The 16,599-nt window shown below is 41.6% G+C and overlaps 2 protein-coding genes across 3 annotated transcripts in view; one reads left to right on the forward strand and one right to left on the reverse strand.

Moving 5' to 3' along the window:
* Positions 1 to 16,231, reverse strand: part of rcan2 (regulator of calcineurin 2) — a 56,504-nt gene extending 40,273 nt beyond the window's left edge. The window contains exons 1-2 of one of the 2 annotated variants that reach the window (XM_081696456.1): positions 16,071 to 16,231; positions 13,904 to 14,112 (exon numbers count right to left, since the gene is read on the reverse strand). In XM_081696456.1, the coding sequence (XP_081552582.1) occupies positions 13,904 to 14,110 (207 nt within the window). In that variant the 5' untranslated portion in view covers positions 14,111 to 14,112; positions 16,071 to 16,231. The remainder of the gene's footprint in view (positions 1 to 13,903; positions 14,113 to 16,070) is intronic. The other variant, XM_027000701.3, reaches the window with a different exon arrangement.
* On the forward strand, positions 7,841 to 9,182 carry LOC145660362 (uncharacterized). Its single transcript, XM_081724971.1, has 2 exons — positions 7,841 to 8,502; positions 8,591 to 9,182. The coding sequence occupies exons 1-2, from the start codon at positions 8,204 to 8,206 to the stop codon at positions 8,853 to 8,855; spliced, it is 564 nt and encodes a 187-aa protein (XP_081581097.1). The 5' UTR covers positions 7,841 to 8,203; the 3' UTR covers positions 8,856 to 9,182.
* Positions 16,232 to 16,599: the final 368 nt, after the last annotated feature.

Consider the following 16,599-nt stretch of genomic DNA (forward strand, 5'->3'; position numbering starts at 1 on the left):
TTGCCATGCTTACGACATGCACTGTTGCAAGGCCTTGGGTCTGCAAGACAAAGAGAACCAAATGAAAAAAACCAAAAACAAAAGATAGAAACCTGTATAGAAAAAAATTACTGTTCACTGTCTCAGGCCAGGGGCCACCAGTTTGTCCCCCCCAAAGAGGACAAAGCAGGCTTGAGAGAAATATGTAGAGGTATGTGGTGTCACCTCCCATCACCTCTCTATTTCCTTCCTAACTGAAACAGAGGATACAAAGCAGCCTCAGAATAAGCCTGAGTGGGTCATCAGCCTGAGCGCCCTCTGCAGTGGGTTTAGGAAACAAAGCATGTCATGAGATGAAAAGAGGGATCAGTCCTCCATTTGCACTGCCTAAAAAAACTCCATATTAGGTCCTATGCCATAAATACCAGACAAGAAATCAGGAACTTAAGCTTCGAGCATGGTTTGAGTCATGGAAAATGCATGAGTCACTAAATCAATGTCTGCTGCAGACAACTCTGTAGTGGGAAGAGGCACGACAGTATGAACATGCCTCAGAATCAGTAGTCACTCAGTCATTGCTGTTGTGATTTTGTTTACCGTTCAAGAAGAGGCTCTCCAATCATGCTTATGTTTACACACGTGCACACACACATACACACTTGAAAACATGTCCACACATTCTTGCTAAGAGCAGCTGCTTCTAGCTGGTTGCTGGCTGCCAGTGGATGCTTAACTGTGTGGTATGACAATGATCCTAAAGTTCAACAATTTAGAGCTTTTTCCACTTCAGTCAGTGCTGAAGGTTCAGGTGCTAGCAGCACTCCCTTTCATAACAGTGGTGGTTTAACAAAAAAAAAAAATTCCAGCTGTAATAAAACACACGCAAAAGACCCGCACCACCCAACTCCACCTAATAAAATAAAAGCCAAAGCTGCACACAAGCATGTGTCAGGGTGCAAATGCTGTCTCAGGTAAAATGCTGTGAAAGGCACTTTCAACAATAATGTTAAACATCAATTCTCTCTGTGTAATTCAGGGGTCTTACATGGGATCTGTGTTACAATACTAGATATCTGTTGAAGAGGACTGGCTTTCTGTCTGTCTTAGTTATATATACTTGACCCTGTAAAGCAGTTTTAAGAGTTTGGTTGCTCTTGTGAGGAAAGCAAATTTAGTGCATTTAGAACTCCCATAAGAATTTTTTAGAGCTGTTTCTTCACAGACATTCTAGATAACTGTTCAGTGGGCTCTTGGGTGAATCACTGCACTAAGGCAATTCATCACATGTAAATCATTTTTGGTCAAAAAGCATGCCAATCTTTAACCAAGCCATATCAAAGGTTCACCAGGGTGTCTGAACACATTTGAAATGCACATAGCAGGCCCAATGCTTTGCCTATACCATGTGGCTATGTTCTGTAAATAAAACTAATTTTAACATTATGTAAGTTTACAATAGGAATAAAAATCTTTTACAATACAGTTATAAAATATGACTCAATATGACTCAGTATGACTCAATATGATCCCATATAAATATCAATAACTTTCTTTAAAAAAAGTGCTGAGTTCTCTCTCTATACACTCCCGTGAAGATGCTGTGGCAGGTGACAAAGAACCAAACTGTGAGGAAAACAAGTCTGCCATCTAGTGCTGCTTCTCAGAACTCAATCTTCAGTTGTGATTTATAAGTGATTCAACTGAGGCATACGAGACCTGTTCTAGAAACAAGCTAGAGAGGCCCTAATAGTAGCTGTTAAGGGAAAAATCACCTCACACTTATCCCTTTCAATGTCCATTCTATACCACGCACTGTCAAATGAACATAATAAGAATTCAGAACTGCTCATTTTTGTGACCACCCTAAAAAATTTTCCTCCACTCTAACTTGCCATTCCTGCCTATACATATTTAACATATGAAACTGTTAATGTTAACTGCAATCATAACAGTGATTAAACTCTGCATCCTAATCTTCCCACTAGACATGACTCTCTTATTGTGACATGTGCAAGGGTGGAGGTCAGAGGCCAAGCATCTAGGTATTGTGCGGTGATGGGTATTGTGAAGTGATGGGTGTTGTGAGGTGATGGCTGTTGTGAGGTTATGGGTGCTTGTAAAGTGCTCTGAGGTCCTGCACTACCCACACTGCCAAGCCCATGTCAGGGCCAGGGCCTAGCAGCTGATCTACCCCAAGGGTTTCTCAATCTCTCCCCCTATCTCTCTCTTTTTCTCTCTTTTTCTCTTTTCAGTGTATCTGAAACAACATACGCTTGATGTAAACGTCAAGAACCAGGCACTCTGCCTGTGTGCTAAGAAATTAACCATAGAAGCAGATCTGATATCAGCTTTGGCTGCAACAGACACAAAAGATTCACTATTCTTTCTGTTCTGATGCAACTTCACAAATACAACTAGGTATTCTAACATTTGGCAGAGAATTAAGTTATAAATAAATTCAAGCAGTCAAAACTTTATGTGTGTAAATGCCCTTTTTACAATCATTAGCATGAATGGGAAGGTTATAGAATTTAGAACATTCAGAACAGATGTTTTTCAGCTAGACTATATGGAGGTTTCTAATTACAGTCATTGGCAGATGACATGAGAGGATCAAAATCAATAAGATTTATAAAGAGCTGCTGTTAGGCTGCGCTATTTACAGTCCATGAGTCTTAGCAAGAAAGTATAGGCCAGCACTGACTGCCATCAGAATATAACCCAGAAATATACTGACCTTTCATCCCGCATTTGAGGACAGTGGATTCATCATTTCCATGCATGAGTGCGAGAAAAATCAATATCTATTCCCAGCAAACTGGCTAATCAATCTTGGGTAGTGTGAACTGCTTTACCTACAGGTAACTTACAGAACTGGTACAGAATACCAAATTAAGACCTAGGAAACCATCTAGTAAATGATGACACATATGCACAAAGATGCAAATACAAACTCCTCCACACACACAGGCATACATACACACAGACAGCCAGGCACACACACACACACACACACACGCACGCACATAAAACTCCTTGGTGGAGGTGATTATGTAAGCAACAGCCTCAGGCTACTAGGACACTCCATAGATTTCTAGCAGTTTTCCACTCCAACAGAGGAAACATCCAGCTCAGATTTTCCCCTGATAAACACACACACACAGACACGCATGTGCACTCACACTGTAAAAGAGTGGTCTTGTGGATAGGCACCACAGCATAAATACAGACTATTCTAAGGAACATATATTTGGTTACAGATAAAAGTAAAACTATATTAGTAATGACAATTGTCTTGACATGATTTTTTGTTAAAAACTAAATACCAGACTAGTGTTTAGGGGCACAAGTAAATGTCAGTTTATATTTCCAAGTCCAAGGTAAGCCTTATCTGATCCCTAGAAATGGAGTATGTAACTAGAAATTCATCTCTATATGTCATTATACACTACAGTGCTCTTACTAACAACAGCAAGCTACACTCAAACCTCTGCACCCTATGGCACACACTTTGAAAGCAGTTACTTTGAATGGTGTGTATTACATCAAATGTACAATGGCACTGCTTACGAGCTTATTTACATCAGTTTGAGAACACACCAGTGTTCAAACCATGTCAAAGGTTTCCGCATACCTCTATAGAAGGATATATTCACAGTGAAATTGGTTTAATACACATTAATAAAAAGTAATTGTGTATTATTAATTATTAATTAATTAATTGTTAATATTATAATACACAATTAATTTTTATTAATGTGTATTAAACCAATTTCACTGTGAATATATCCTTTTATAGAGGTATGCGGAAACCTTTGACATGGTTTGAACACTGGTGTGTTCTCAAACAGATGTAAACAGTACATCACAATTTGCATTCATATATCAAATTTGCACTCATGAAAAAAACTTTCTGGGTCCTCTGTTTTTCTCACCCTCCATATATTCAAAGTCTGGAACGACAGAACCATGTTTGCTGGGGGACTGATACCAGGCTTGCTACCAGAGAATCATGTGTACATCTTTTGTCTTAGCTGGGATGTCATTATCACTCCAGATCATCTTTTGCTGCTGCAGTACTCAAGGCTGGTGGCAGCCATTCCTGACTGTGACTTGAAAACCACACTGATGCTACACTGGCATACACTTATGAGTTGTGTTACTCTGAACTTAGTTGATGGCCGATGGCATATTTTGTGTCTCATGAAAGACCTGGCTCTCTAATTTAAAAAGAACTTATGAAAGGTTTTATGCATGCAATGTTACAAATACTTTGGGAACACAGCTGAATCTGGCTAATAACAGAGGCGCACATTTGTATAAACAAACAAGGAGACAATCCTCCAATATATGACTTAGCTTTAGTGCACTTTCGCTGCATATGCAAGGTTTCATTCGGACCCAGTAAAATGAGACAAAGAATGTCAAGCCCAATAAATAATTTGTTTTCACAAGGCACCCAAACCATATAAGCCATGAGCCACCAAAACATATTCCTCAGCTGCAAATGAGCTCTTAAGTGGAAGTGTGCAGGTTTAGCCAGGTCCTTGCTGATGATGGATCTCTACAAACTCTACTCAGCAGCCTCTGGCATAGCAGCACTTCAACTTCAACTCAACACTAGAGCACTGGAACATTTAGGCACTGGAGCACTGTCACACTGGAATGTTGAAACACTGAAGCATTGTTTCTCCACTGGATTCACTTGCCAATTGGCAAAGCAACAATCTGGCTAAGGATGGATCGTATATAATCTCCCCGTCTCATGCCCTAAATGCCAAATCTGAACAGTTAGACGTGCATCTAATCTTTCTGCATCTAATCTTCCTGCATTAAAAGGTCTTGGGTGATAGCATTTCTGAACCATTGGGTTAACTTGATGCAGTATAGAAAAAGGAAAAATTTGTCTCAAACAGCTGGGGCTGAGCAAGCTCAGACAAATGAGCACTGGGAGGTAAAGTGATCGCTAATATCAAGCCAGATGTTACAGGGCAAACCTTAATGTTACAGAGGAATATTAATGTCAGCCTATGATCTGGACTTCAAAATGTCATAATAAACGGTATCATTAAACATCACAGATGATGGAAAGATGAAGAGCCTTGGACATGGAGTTTGACTTTCCCCCGGTGTGTTGTGAAACCTCAGTGATGTTTCAGTCTGAAAAAGGGTGAGAATGATTCCTCTTTTATGATTCTTTGTGCTCGCTTGATCAGAGCAGAGGTGACAAAGTCGCAATAACAGGAGAAATGCCAAAAGGACAGAAACTGTGTGGAAACAAATAAAGACTTCTGAGATTTACGGTAATATTTTTCATCTCTGGCTTTCACCAATTAATCACTTGGGGAAATTCTCAAAACACTGATACTTTTTTATTTTGTTAAGGTTGGTCAAAGAAAAAAAAAACATACCATGACTACCATATTATACCATACTTAATAGTCTGTTATATATAGCAGGACCTACATATGAGTCGTGCTAACTTGGTTTTAGCTGTACTGCTCTACTCTACGCTGATGGCCTGGATCATATTTGGTTCAATATATATCAGCCTCCATTCTTCCGTCTTGTGAAAGACTTGGCTTAGACACTTACTCATTTAAAAATAGTTTCTGAAAGGTTTTATGCATGTAGATTTACTTAATTAGGTGATGAAAAAGTGAAGGATCATATCCCATAAGGACCAAATCCCATATTTCCCATTCCCAAAACCTGGAAATACACAGCAGCATATGATGCTTCCATGCTTCCAAGGTTTTTATGCCAGTTTTCCCAGAACTGGGATTACAAATTATGGATAAACCCTGTCTTGTGTCAGTGTAGGGATTGGGAATGGCATCCCTCTGATGCCTCCCTTGCCAAGCCCACCTGGCTGGAGGTAGGCAGAGAAGGACGGATGACAGATTTGAGCTAGCCATACTGCAGAGTTGTTTTCTTTAATAAAATCAGTTGCAGAATGACCCTGATCTATCTGGTGGTGCCAAAAAAGGTATGTGGAACCGTTGTAATTCCACATCACTGCCATTTTCTGTCAAAGGTTTTCAACCCTGTTAAAGATGATTAAACAGATTAATTTAAATAAATAAATATATTTCACAGATCAATATGTAGCCTTTTGTTCCTCATTCATGATCATGAACCTGACAATGAGGTTTTCTAAGACTAAGACATTTGTCTGACAAAATCCCACCTACATGACTTCAATTGACTAGGTGTGTCCATAGAATTACCATGTCATCACTGCATAGCAGCATCCAACTAAACGGTCCAAGATGTATGTTGCATTAATACTGAGTTTTTCAAAGCCTAAGGTAACTGCACAGTTTCCACTATAGTGGAAAAAAGCTGCACCTAAGCTTACTGAAAGCCACCGAAAACTTTGCTCAAAAAAGAAAAAAGACTGACATTTAATTCTGACTGCTTAATGATGACTGCTTATTGTTTTGCTTGTACAGTGGCATAGATCATTAATCACTGCAAACATTCTGCTGCTTTCTGTAGCAGCTAAGCTGCAGAGGCGGCAGGTCACAATAGCACCAATCTAGGTAGAATTCTTAAAAAGAGCCCTCACTGTGAGTAATGTTGAGAGAGTGTGAGTGTGAGCAGGTGTGTTGTGGTGTGCGTGCATACGTGTGTGTATGTGTTTGTGTGTGTGCTCTATTTCCAGAATCTCAGAATAGTAAGGCTGTACACTAACTCACAAGTGCATACTTTCAGCTCATATTAACATTTCAATACGATGGACCAGCTTGCAAAAGTATACAGAATTCCATGATCATCACAGTCAGAGCAGTGTGCACACGCGAGCACGTTCACCCTTACCTCTGCACTATGGCTGCATCAGACGGTTTACATTCGTCATCACATTAGTAGGGCGTATCCCGAAAGTGCCCAACAAAAGCCTATTAGACATTAAAACCTTAACTAGGAACATGGAGTTCTTGGCTCAAATAAACAATGTGGGGCTACCCAGCCTCTGTTCCAATAAATATCAATCGCACAGCTAATCCAGGAAACAGCTGTATCTTAATAGACCCTCTCTGTTCCGTGATTACTATAAATCAGAGCCTGGACCCCTCGGCTGTCTTTCCCACACAATGTTTCATGATTTTGGACAGAGAATGATGAAGACTCTGAATGCCAGGATAGAAATACAGTTCTTTTGTAGATCCTTTGGTTTGCCAAAAACAAAGCATTATTCCCAAACCCCAAAGCTGTTTTTGCAGCAAACCTTTTGCACTGGTGTCAAGGTCAACAAAACAAATATAGTAAATTTGTGCATGACATGTATGAAATGTTAAACAATTCAATAATTGGCAATAATGGTCTATTATCATTTTTGATACACTGTTTGTTAAGCCACATTAGATTTGTGATGCACAAGAGCACAGGTCACATGTCACTTATGACACAGATAAATTTATGAGCTGAGCTCATGGAGGGCATGAACCTTGCATAACTAAGGAAGGCCTTCAAGGCAAATACATTCCACACAGCTGGGATTGGGCATGCAGTTATGGAGATTTCACATGCTTACATAATCCACAACATACCAGGAGCAGAAGGGGAAAGGCCAAAATGCTAGTGAATCACAAGACAAAATGTAAGACATCTTTAGCTAACCTTCAAAGCTGTATGCAAAAGAACAAAAAGAGCCTCACATCATTGCAGCTTAAAACTACAAATAAGGAAATACACTCGTCTATGGGGCTATATTATTATCAAATTAGACATCATGTTTTCTTATAGTATGATGACAAAAGCTACATTATGAATGCATAAACTCCCAGAAGGACTCAACTAAAACTGATTGGCTTCATAGTTCAAATATTTATTGACCACAAAGCCTGTAAAATACCAGTGGCAGCATTGCATATCAAATGTTGGCCAAGCCAATAAAAAGAGTGACACTGGAATTTTAATGTCTCTCTGGAGAGGATAACATTTTTTCCATATGATATATCTTTTAGCAGTGTCATCTTACTGAGATACAGTTCCAACTTTTCACTCTGAACTTTAGCCAACCTAGTAACTAGGTAAAAAGTCACACACACACACACACACACACACACACACACACACACACACACACACACACACACACACACACAAGCTGCTGCTGGGATCCCAGGAGATTGGGGAGAGGACCGCGACAGGCGTTTGCAGAAACTCCGGAGGTGGAGAGGAATGCCCCTGGAAATTTTTTTTGAGGGGGGCTAGGGCTATGGAGCCAGGGCCAAGGAGAGCTGAGGCACTCCAAAAGGACTGCAGTAAAGGCGGTGAGGTGGAGTCGGTGAGGTTTCCAGCCAAAGAGGATAAAGCCCGAGTTCTTCTGCTTCTGCGAACTCACCAGGAGGACTGGAAGGGTCCACCCAAAGTCCTGGCGCAGGAGTTCCTCTGGGGCACTCCTAGAGCGGCAGGTGAAAGGAGGACCATTAGGGGAGGTGACACGCTCGGAACCGGGGAGGACATGCACCCCGTTGTGTCCATTGGTGCCAAGAACACGTTTCCAGAGCCTGTGGGGTTAGCAGGCGCTTGCATCACAGCACCGTATGTGTTGGTCTAACGGTGCAATTGTTTGTGTGTACTCACAACTTTTGCATGTTTATAGGCGCATCACGTCATGGGGAGTGTACCGGACTGCCCCGAGAGAGGCAGGGACTTCGCCTTTCTCCTTCTTTCAGAGAGGTCTCCCTGGCTGGTGTTTCCTGGCCTGCCTTGTGTTAGGTGGGCACCGGGCATTGCCATGCGGTGCCTGTGTATGTGCACGGTGGCCTGGGATTCACTGTCCAGGAATAGGATGCTTCGGGAGCCGTGCCCCTTGGGAGTGGGTACTGTCACGGAACGCTCCTCCCCCCACGACTCACATGGTATGACCCACGCATGTAGGGAGATTCACATGTGTATTATTTGTAACCATGCCCCCCCCTGGGATTGCACACACCTGCACAGGGTTTACAGTTGAATGTTTGCCTGCCTATTTAAACCCCTGTCAGTGTGTGCACCCTCGTTGGTCATTGTCGCTACTTTGTGTAACTGACGATATATGTACACAATGCTGTAGCTGCACGTCTGTTTGTGTTATCACCATTTCATGTGTTAGTCGGCAAATGTTCCACGTGTTATCATGTTCACCATAGATGTCTTATGTGAGTGCCACCTTTGTCATCTATGTTTAATGGTAATAAACGTCTTGCACCGTCGAGGAAGTCTGTGCATCCTGCCCTGTGCCCTGCGGCACTCAGGCCAGCAGAATTACATCAATATTATTGAAGCCTGTTGGAAAGTTTGAATGTGGCGACCCATCAAAACACACAGATAGCATGAATCTCCAAAGTTTGAGACAGGTCAGGCTGCTTACAGCACACAAGAAGAAATGTGATGTGTTAGAGAGGTGATTTGCATATTGCAGCCTCTTGCAAAATAAATATTGCAGAGGACAATATTGCAGTATATAATAGAATACAGTATAATAGTACATAGTATTATAATAGTTGTATATGGTTGTGATGGTAAAATTTTCCAGTCATTTCTGTTCACATGCAGACTTTTACATGAAGACTGCCTTTGAATTGCTCACTGAGTAGATGGAAAAACTTTCCCTCTTAGATTTACTGCACAACTGAGGCATCTTTGATGCTAATAGATGAAAATTCACTTATTGCTTGAGTGCGATATGTGGAAACACAGTGATCTTGTAATGGCATCCAAAGGAGTGGAATTGGATTGGTTATGAGGAATTAACCTGGCAGAAGATTGCCACACTCCAGTGCCGAGACTGTCTCCTGTTTGTTTCATTTCTGCAGACAGTCTGATTTGTTATATTAGATGAAGCATTTTCTTTTTTACAGAATATTTCCTTCTGTAAACAGCATGTCTTACGCCAGATTAATTATCTAATGTTCATCCAAAATCTTGGCTACTAGATTTACATTATAACAAAACTCAAACTGAAATTCAGATTAATTTGTAGTGCTTTTATACAGTGCTTCTAATAACCGACATTAGCAACGGAATGAAGAAGGTCTAGACCCCTAATGAGCTAGCCAAAGTGTAACGATTGAACACACACACAAGGAAGAGGATCCAATTGCAAGAGGTTTCATTACTGCAATCAAACAGATCCATGGGGTCAGTCAGGTATTCACAGTCAGGTTGTTCCAAGGTTGATAACACAGAGCAGAGTCCAGGGGCTGTCTAGGGGTCAGGCGGGAGACAAGGTCTAAAAAACAGGCATCTCGCACAAAACCGTTCCGGGATCTCTCCCACCAGCAGGATGATCGAAATCAGCCTTGAAAAGATTGTAGAATCCTGTCTCTGACTGTAACACTGGGTCCTGGCTGTCCCATAGGGCGGTTCCCCATGCACCTGTCTCGCCAGTCAGTTATAATACAAATTGTATGTGGTCTGCTTTAGTGATAAAAAAACGCGGCATAATGGGAGACATACATGGAACATTGCATGAGGAAGTTCCTGCACCACACAGCAAAGGGTATGCAATGAACGGCTGTGGGAGATGGTGAAGGAAACACAGCAGTTGAGGTAAAAGCCACCTGTGAAAGTCTCTAAACCATCTCATGTAGTTCAAGCAATGACGACTTCTTGTTGGGCCAGTCTGTCTTGAATCTCTGCTGGATCCATAGATTGGCGAAGTATTCTGTAACGACTGAACACACACACACAAGTCCAATTGCAAGAGGTTTTATTACTGCAATGAAACAGATCCGTGGGGTCAGGAAGGTATTCACGGTCAGGTTGTTCCAAGGTTGATAACATGGGGCAGAGTCTGGGGGGTGTCCAGGGGTCAGGTGGGAGACGAAGTCTAAAAACAGGCAGAAGTCAAAAACCAGGAAGACAAACAAGATTCTAGAATGCTCGGTATACACCATGGAGTAGCAATATTTCGTGATGTGAACATGGGGGAGGGAAACTTATAAAGGAGGCAGTGCTGAGGAGAATAAGGATCAGGTGCATTCTAGAACTCTGGTGAATCAGATCGGGGGTGTGTGCAAGTAGGCGTGGCAGTGCTGGGTTGAGTGTGGTTCCTGGGGTTCATAACACAAAGGGAGCAGGTCATATTACTCCAGGAAGGACCAGGTTTAAAAGGGAATCACAGGCAACACGGCTCATACAAACAAGAACAGTAATAAATGGAAACAGAGTTTCAAAGTGAATTGTATGCTAAATAATGCATTATATGCTAATATGGTAAATAACCACTTTATGAGAACATGGTTTCCTCACCGGGCATAACTAAAGAGGCAGACTACTACTACACGTGACAAAAAAATGTCTTGATTTGGTCCTGCCGTCAACTCAAGTACCGGCCTCTGACCCAAATGAACCTGTCTTGAGATATGTATTCATTCTTTCTCCGGATATCAATGACAGATGCCGAGTAATCCCAGAAGAAGACACAGGAGAAGTGTATAAGAAAGACAGCTATGCCACATGTGGACTGTTTATACCTTTTGACATCACTGGCTCTTAAAGTGATTTCCTGTGAAAGGTAAATACCCATACTGAGGGACAGAGGTGAGAAACAGCTCACTGATGGCATGAGTTTGCAGTTTGCAGTTTTGCATTTGTGATGACAAGGGGGAACATATGATAAGAATCATGGACATGAGGTAGGGACAGCTGGTGACAGCATTATTATAGTAACCAGAAGTCGGCAATGTCATTCCTGTTCTAGTATGCCATGCAGAGGACTTAAAACCAGCTGATTTTCAAAATTCCACCAGTCAGCAACACTATTTTTGGAGTGTGCAAACACTGCCTGCAACACTATGTATACAGAGGCTGAGGCTATGCACCACCTAGGCATTTCATAGGCATGAATATCATCTGGCCTATTAAATTGATTCAGAGGCTCAGCTGTGCAAGCGGAACCTCCTCCAGAGGTTCAGAGTGCAATCAAATGTTTGACAGCAGTGCGAATCAGGAATGAAAGGAGAAGGAGCAGTGTGTGCTCCTTTAGACACACCAGAGCTTCCCAATCAGGCTGTGGAGGTGGGGAGGGGGCCTGTTCTTTGGGGGGTAGGGTGCAACAGCCACAGTCCGTCCTGCCTGTCTGTCATATCGTTAGGATGTGCGAATCTGGAGTTCTCGGCTGCTTTCTGGATGTTTGGCAAATCCAATCATCAATCTGGGAGCTTTTATTGCTCTGGGGACATGGGCGGTCGCAACTCTTCTGATTACTAGTCACTGATGGAATTCATGGGGATGCAGGAGACAAGTGACTAGAGGAGGGGAAATGCAGACCCCCCCAGCCTGAACACATTTGCCACATGTGTATCTGAAGGCAATTTAAGGTTCATCTGCAGGAGCTCAGGAAACGTCAAGACTGCAGAGAAAGGCAAATGTTAAAGTCAAACTTTTTGTGAGGCTGGTCCCAAGTGCCTGCAAGCTATAAAAATCAATGACATAAGTCATCACAACAGGTCCACTTGTCAGTCCAAAATCCAATATTCTAGTCAGACCCTGAGCTCTTTTTGAAGCCAATGAGCTGTAGTCTGTGAGATGCAGAACAGTTATACTGCTGCTACTTTGGGATATACTTTGATACCTTGCCAAACAACATAATATTTGAATAAACAAATAGTATCACAAAAGGAAAATTGTTAATGAATAGCTCCAGCATACTACAGAGTATTTCAATAAATGCAATTATCAAGCCGTTGAGTTACTGAGTGGATGCTGCATGACATTGGTGAAAATGTAAATACTAACCAAAAAGGAATTTCCATGGCAGGCTTTTGACTATGACATAATGATATATTGATACATTCAATGATATACCACAAAGGCTGAAATAATTTGCATCAGATTTTATAACAATGAAAACTAGAGCAAAATATAGAGAAGAATGCTGTTTGAATGCATGAATAGCACTATCTGAGTGGGACTGGCTATTAGCAACATCAGTTTGTCTATAGGCTCTGGCATAGAGATATCAGCAAACATGAAATAATAACAAATTGGATTCATAGCTCTTAAAGATGAACATTTAAATAGCAGGCTAATGCATCAGACTAGGCTAGCAAATAGAATAAAATCCTCACTTATATTAATTTTTCTTCAAAAACAGATGTATTCATTTCATAAAAGGCACATTCCACAAGCACTATTATGGCAAATAATGAATAGAGTAACTAAAGGAGACCTATTAGTATGTCCTTCATTGCATCATGCTAAGTATCCTAGCATCCTAGCTTAATAGCATTCATGCATCACCCAAAAGACTGCCCTTTGTGTGCAATAAAACCTGAGTGATAAAAAATTGTTAAAATGGCTCCCTTGCTCCTTGGCTCCCTTGTTCCCCTGCAAAATTCAGACTAGATTCATAAATAAGGATGGAGTGGATTGGATGAGAGTCTATAAAACGTCATACCTGATATGACCTATATTAAAAACTGAGATATTTTATTCTATACTCATCTAATGCACAGCATTGGAACTGCTTACCTATTAGACTGTTCTAGCACCCCTGAAAATTAAACAGGTACTGTAGCAATGTATCCATCACATGTTCAAATATGTATCTTTGCAATTCCAAGATGAAAGTTCTTTATCAATCAGCATTAGAAATTCTGCAAAACCCTTCAGCCACACATGGCTAACACTGTCTTTCATCTTCTGATAAGCTACGACCTATTTACAAAACTGCTATACTAAATAAAAAAGCGTAATCCGCTACCTAGTTTTGTCTCATTATTACACTTGGTGTGGGTCAATCACAGGACAATGCTGAGATGAATGAGTATACAAAGCCCTTGACTTAACCCATAAGAACATAATCCATTCAGTACCAGTATTTTGACAGCCATTTATTACAGCAGACAAGAAACCCACAGCATTAGCTGGACTGGCACCATCACATAAGATGTACCCTGGTGCGACTGTGACAATAGCTTGACCTCACCTTGCCCTCCTGCTCTTCAAACACAGACTGGTCCACATTGCAGGCGAAGAGGGAGGTGGGGAGGTCGTTGAAGTCTGTGATCTGGTGGAAGCTGTCTCCTATTGTCGCCTCTCCTGTAGTGGGCTGCAGGACCACCAGCTCACCACCAAGGAGATAGACCCGCCGGATGAATGGAGCACTGCCAGCAAATAAATGCTCTCCCTTCATGGCTGGGGGAAATGAGAAAATAAAGAAAAAAAATGTCACTTTTCACTTTCTCAGCTCATTAAAAATTCTCTGGCTTCCCTTGATCACATTTTCCCTCTTGAACTCATGATGTATACTGCACAGAATCTAGGGGACTCCTCTGTTAGTTAACAGAAACTCTGGCAGTTTTGGGAATGCCTGTGAACACTCATCCCAGTTGGAGACACCGATCTGCTCAATCCAGTGACACACGACCTAGTGCAAAAGACCTAGTGTTTGATACGACGCAGACATAGGTATAAAAATAATTCCCCTTGGCATTATCTGTTGGTATTGCTCTTGCCATGAGTTGCTCACGCTCAAGTTAGTGAACTCATGCCAGTTTTCCTCCTTCCACTTCCTGCCATACTTTAAATACATTGCATTATTCATTTTGGCCTGCTCCCAGACTTGAAAACGGATGTGTTACAAATCTGTAGCCTGATTTGAGATGAAGGAGATGAGCAGGGACGTCTTTGTGCACCTCTTATACTATGGAAGTAGGTGAGCTGAAAATGGACAGTGGCAGGTGGGGGAGGGGGTTTATCTCAATAAGCCCTGCTGACAGGAGATGACTGGAATCGGAACGGATGCCTCCTGGATGTCCAGTGAGCAGATGTTAACCCATGGACCAGGGCGCTAATACTCTGCCAGAAGAGTTGGTGATGGACTTAAAGTAAACACCCAGGTGCCCACCCAGGTGCCAAGTAGGGTGGCCTCAAACGAACAGATGTCCCAGGTATGAGATCTTTCACCCTGCTATTTTCCAGCCAACGTCTCCGGTCAACGGCTTCATACACAATGTTAAAGCCATTTTGTCAAATGTCTACAGCTATTTTGAGGTCAGTAGCCCATCATCACCAACCACACATGCATGCACATACACACACAGTCACATTCTACCTGTTGATAGAGGCTGGAATGTCTGGCTCATTCCTGACCTGTGTAAACAATGCTAAAAATAGGCTGAGCACTAATGAAATGCAGATATAGTTAGGCATTTGATTAAAATAAAGTGTTCCAGACAGGACCCTATTTCCCTATTTCAACATAATCTTGTATTTCAGCAAATGTGTTTATGAGGCATACATGAATACCGACGTAGTTACGGTCCTTTCTTCCTAGAGGACAAAGGTGTTGTTGGACTTCCATAGTTTGGCATTTTTGGATACGGTCCAAAGATTTACCACGAAGCACAAGTCTACTTTTTTTATCTTTGTACCCCCACATCCACCATGCTAATAAATAAACTAATAAAAATCATTTCATTTTTGCATTAATCTCTCAGTGATGCTTGTTTTCTTGTTGTTGTTGTTTTTGTATTTTTAAATATATATAACTGAATATCTGTTTGAAAATAACTTCGAAAATCACTTCAATTAGAATGGAACAGAAGCCAGCCAATCAGATACTACTGCAACCTGTTTGCTGCATCCCTCCTTGAGTCATCGACTTGAGAAGCGGCTTCCTTTTGTCATCGTCTGACACAATTATGTTCTCTTGCTAAGAGAACTGTACATTGTAAACGAAAGATATTTTTTACATCAGTTCCAGCCAAATAACCATGATCATGACTATTACTGCATCTTGTACATCATATCAGAGAAATGCACCAAGTGTCATTTTTACTCAAGGTCATGTAGGCTACTCAGAAAAGTAGGCTAACGTCACGTTAAAATTTTTCGTAGACTGAATTACCCTTGAGTAAGAGTAAATTACTTTACCACATGGACTGTAGTTTGCCCGACGCTGTTAACAGTTCACAGATTTAGCTGTCACTTTCTTAAAACAAACTCGTAGCGAAAAGTCATATCCCTGCAAGTAACAGTCATATTTGAACACAGAAGCGCGTCCAGAGACAAATATAACGTACGCCAGACATCAAAAACAACAGCAGAAACATTATCTAACGATTGACCACACCGTCTTTGCTGCCCGCTACCTGAGAGGGATGATGCTGTCCGATGAGAATCTTAAGCGACGGCTCTGCCCCTTCTCCTTCCTTTGTGAATCAAACTCGCATTCCAGCTGCGATTCACTAATCTCCTGACGTTATTGTTGACAGTTTGACTCACCAATGACTGCTTCCCGGCGCTGAAACGATGTTTGCTTTACCCAGTAATGAAATACAGCGCGATCTGCAGGGGGCATTCTTGGACCAATAGTATTCTGAAAGCGCAGGCTAAAAAAAGCCACAAATTAGCAAAGGCGCGTCAGGGCTTGCGCCAGCAACGGGCCATGGCAGTACCGAGCAGCGTTCCGCAGGTGATTCTTATCGGTATTTATAACGTACCGGGCACAGAGCATTTCTCTTCGTAAAAATGAGAATGGCAAATATGAAACATCAGAACTGACTGCATGTAACTTCACAGTTCCATATTTATCGTGTACAAGACACGTTAAAATGGGCAACACTGTATACACTATATAGCATTGTATTTTTAAGCACTTGGCATTTCAGGAAATAAAAT

This window comes from Electrophorus electricus, chromosome 2 (assembly GCF_041902795.1).
Source record: "Electrophorus electricus isolate QZ-2024a chromosome 2, ASM4190279v1, whole genome shotgun sequence".
In the NCBI taxonomy this organism is placed as follows: Eukaryota; Metazoa; Chordata; class Actinopteri; order Gymnotiformes; family Gymnotidae; genus Electrophorus; species Electrophorus electricus.

What these genes read in the sequence shown, in the direction of transcription:
- LOC145660362 (XM_081724971.1), top strand. Translation starts at nt 8,204, where the DNA reads ATGGAGCCAGGGCCAAGGAGAGCTGAGGCACTCCAAAAGGACTGCAGT. An exon ending in ACGTTTCCAGAGCCTGTGGG is followed by an intron (nt 8,503 to 8,590) that starts GTTAGCAGGCGC and finishes GCATGTTTATAG; the next exon opens with GCGCATCACGTCATGGGGAG.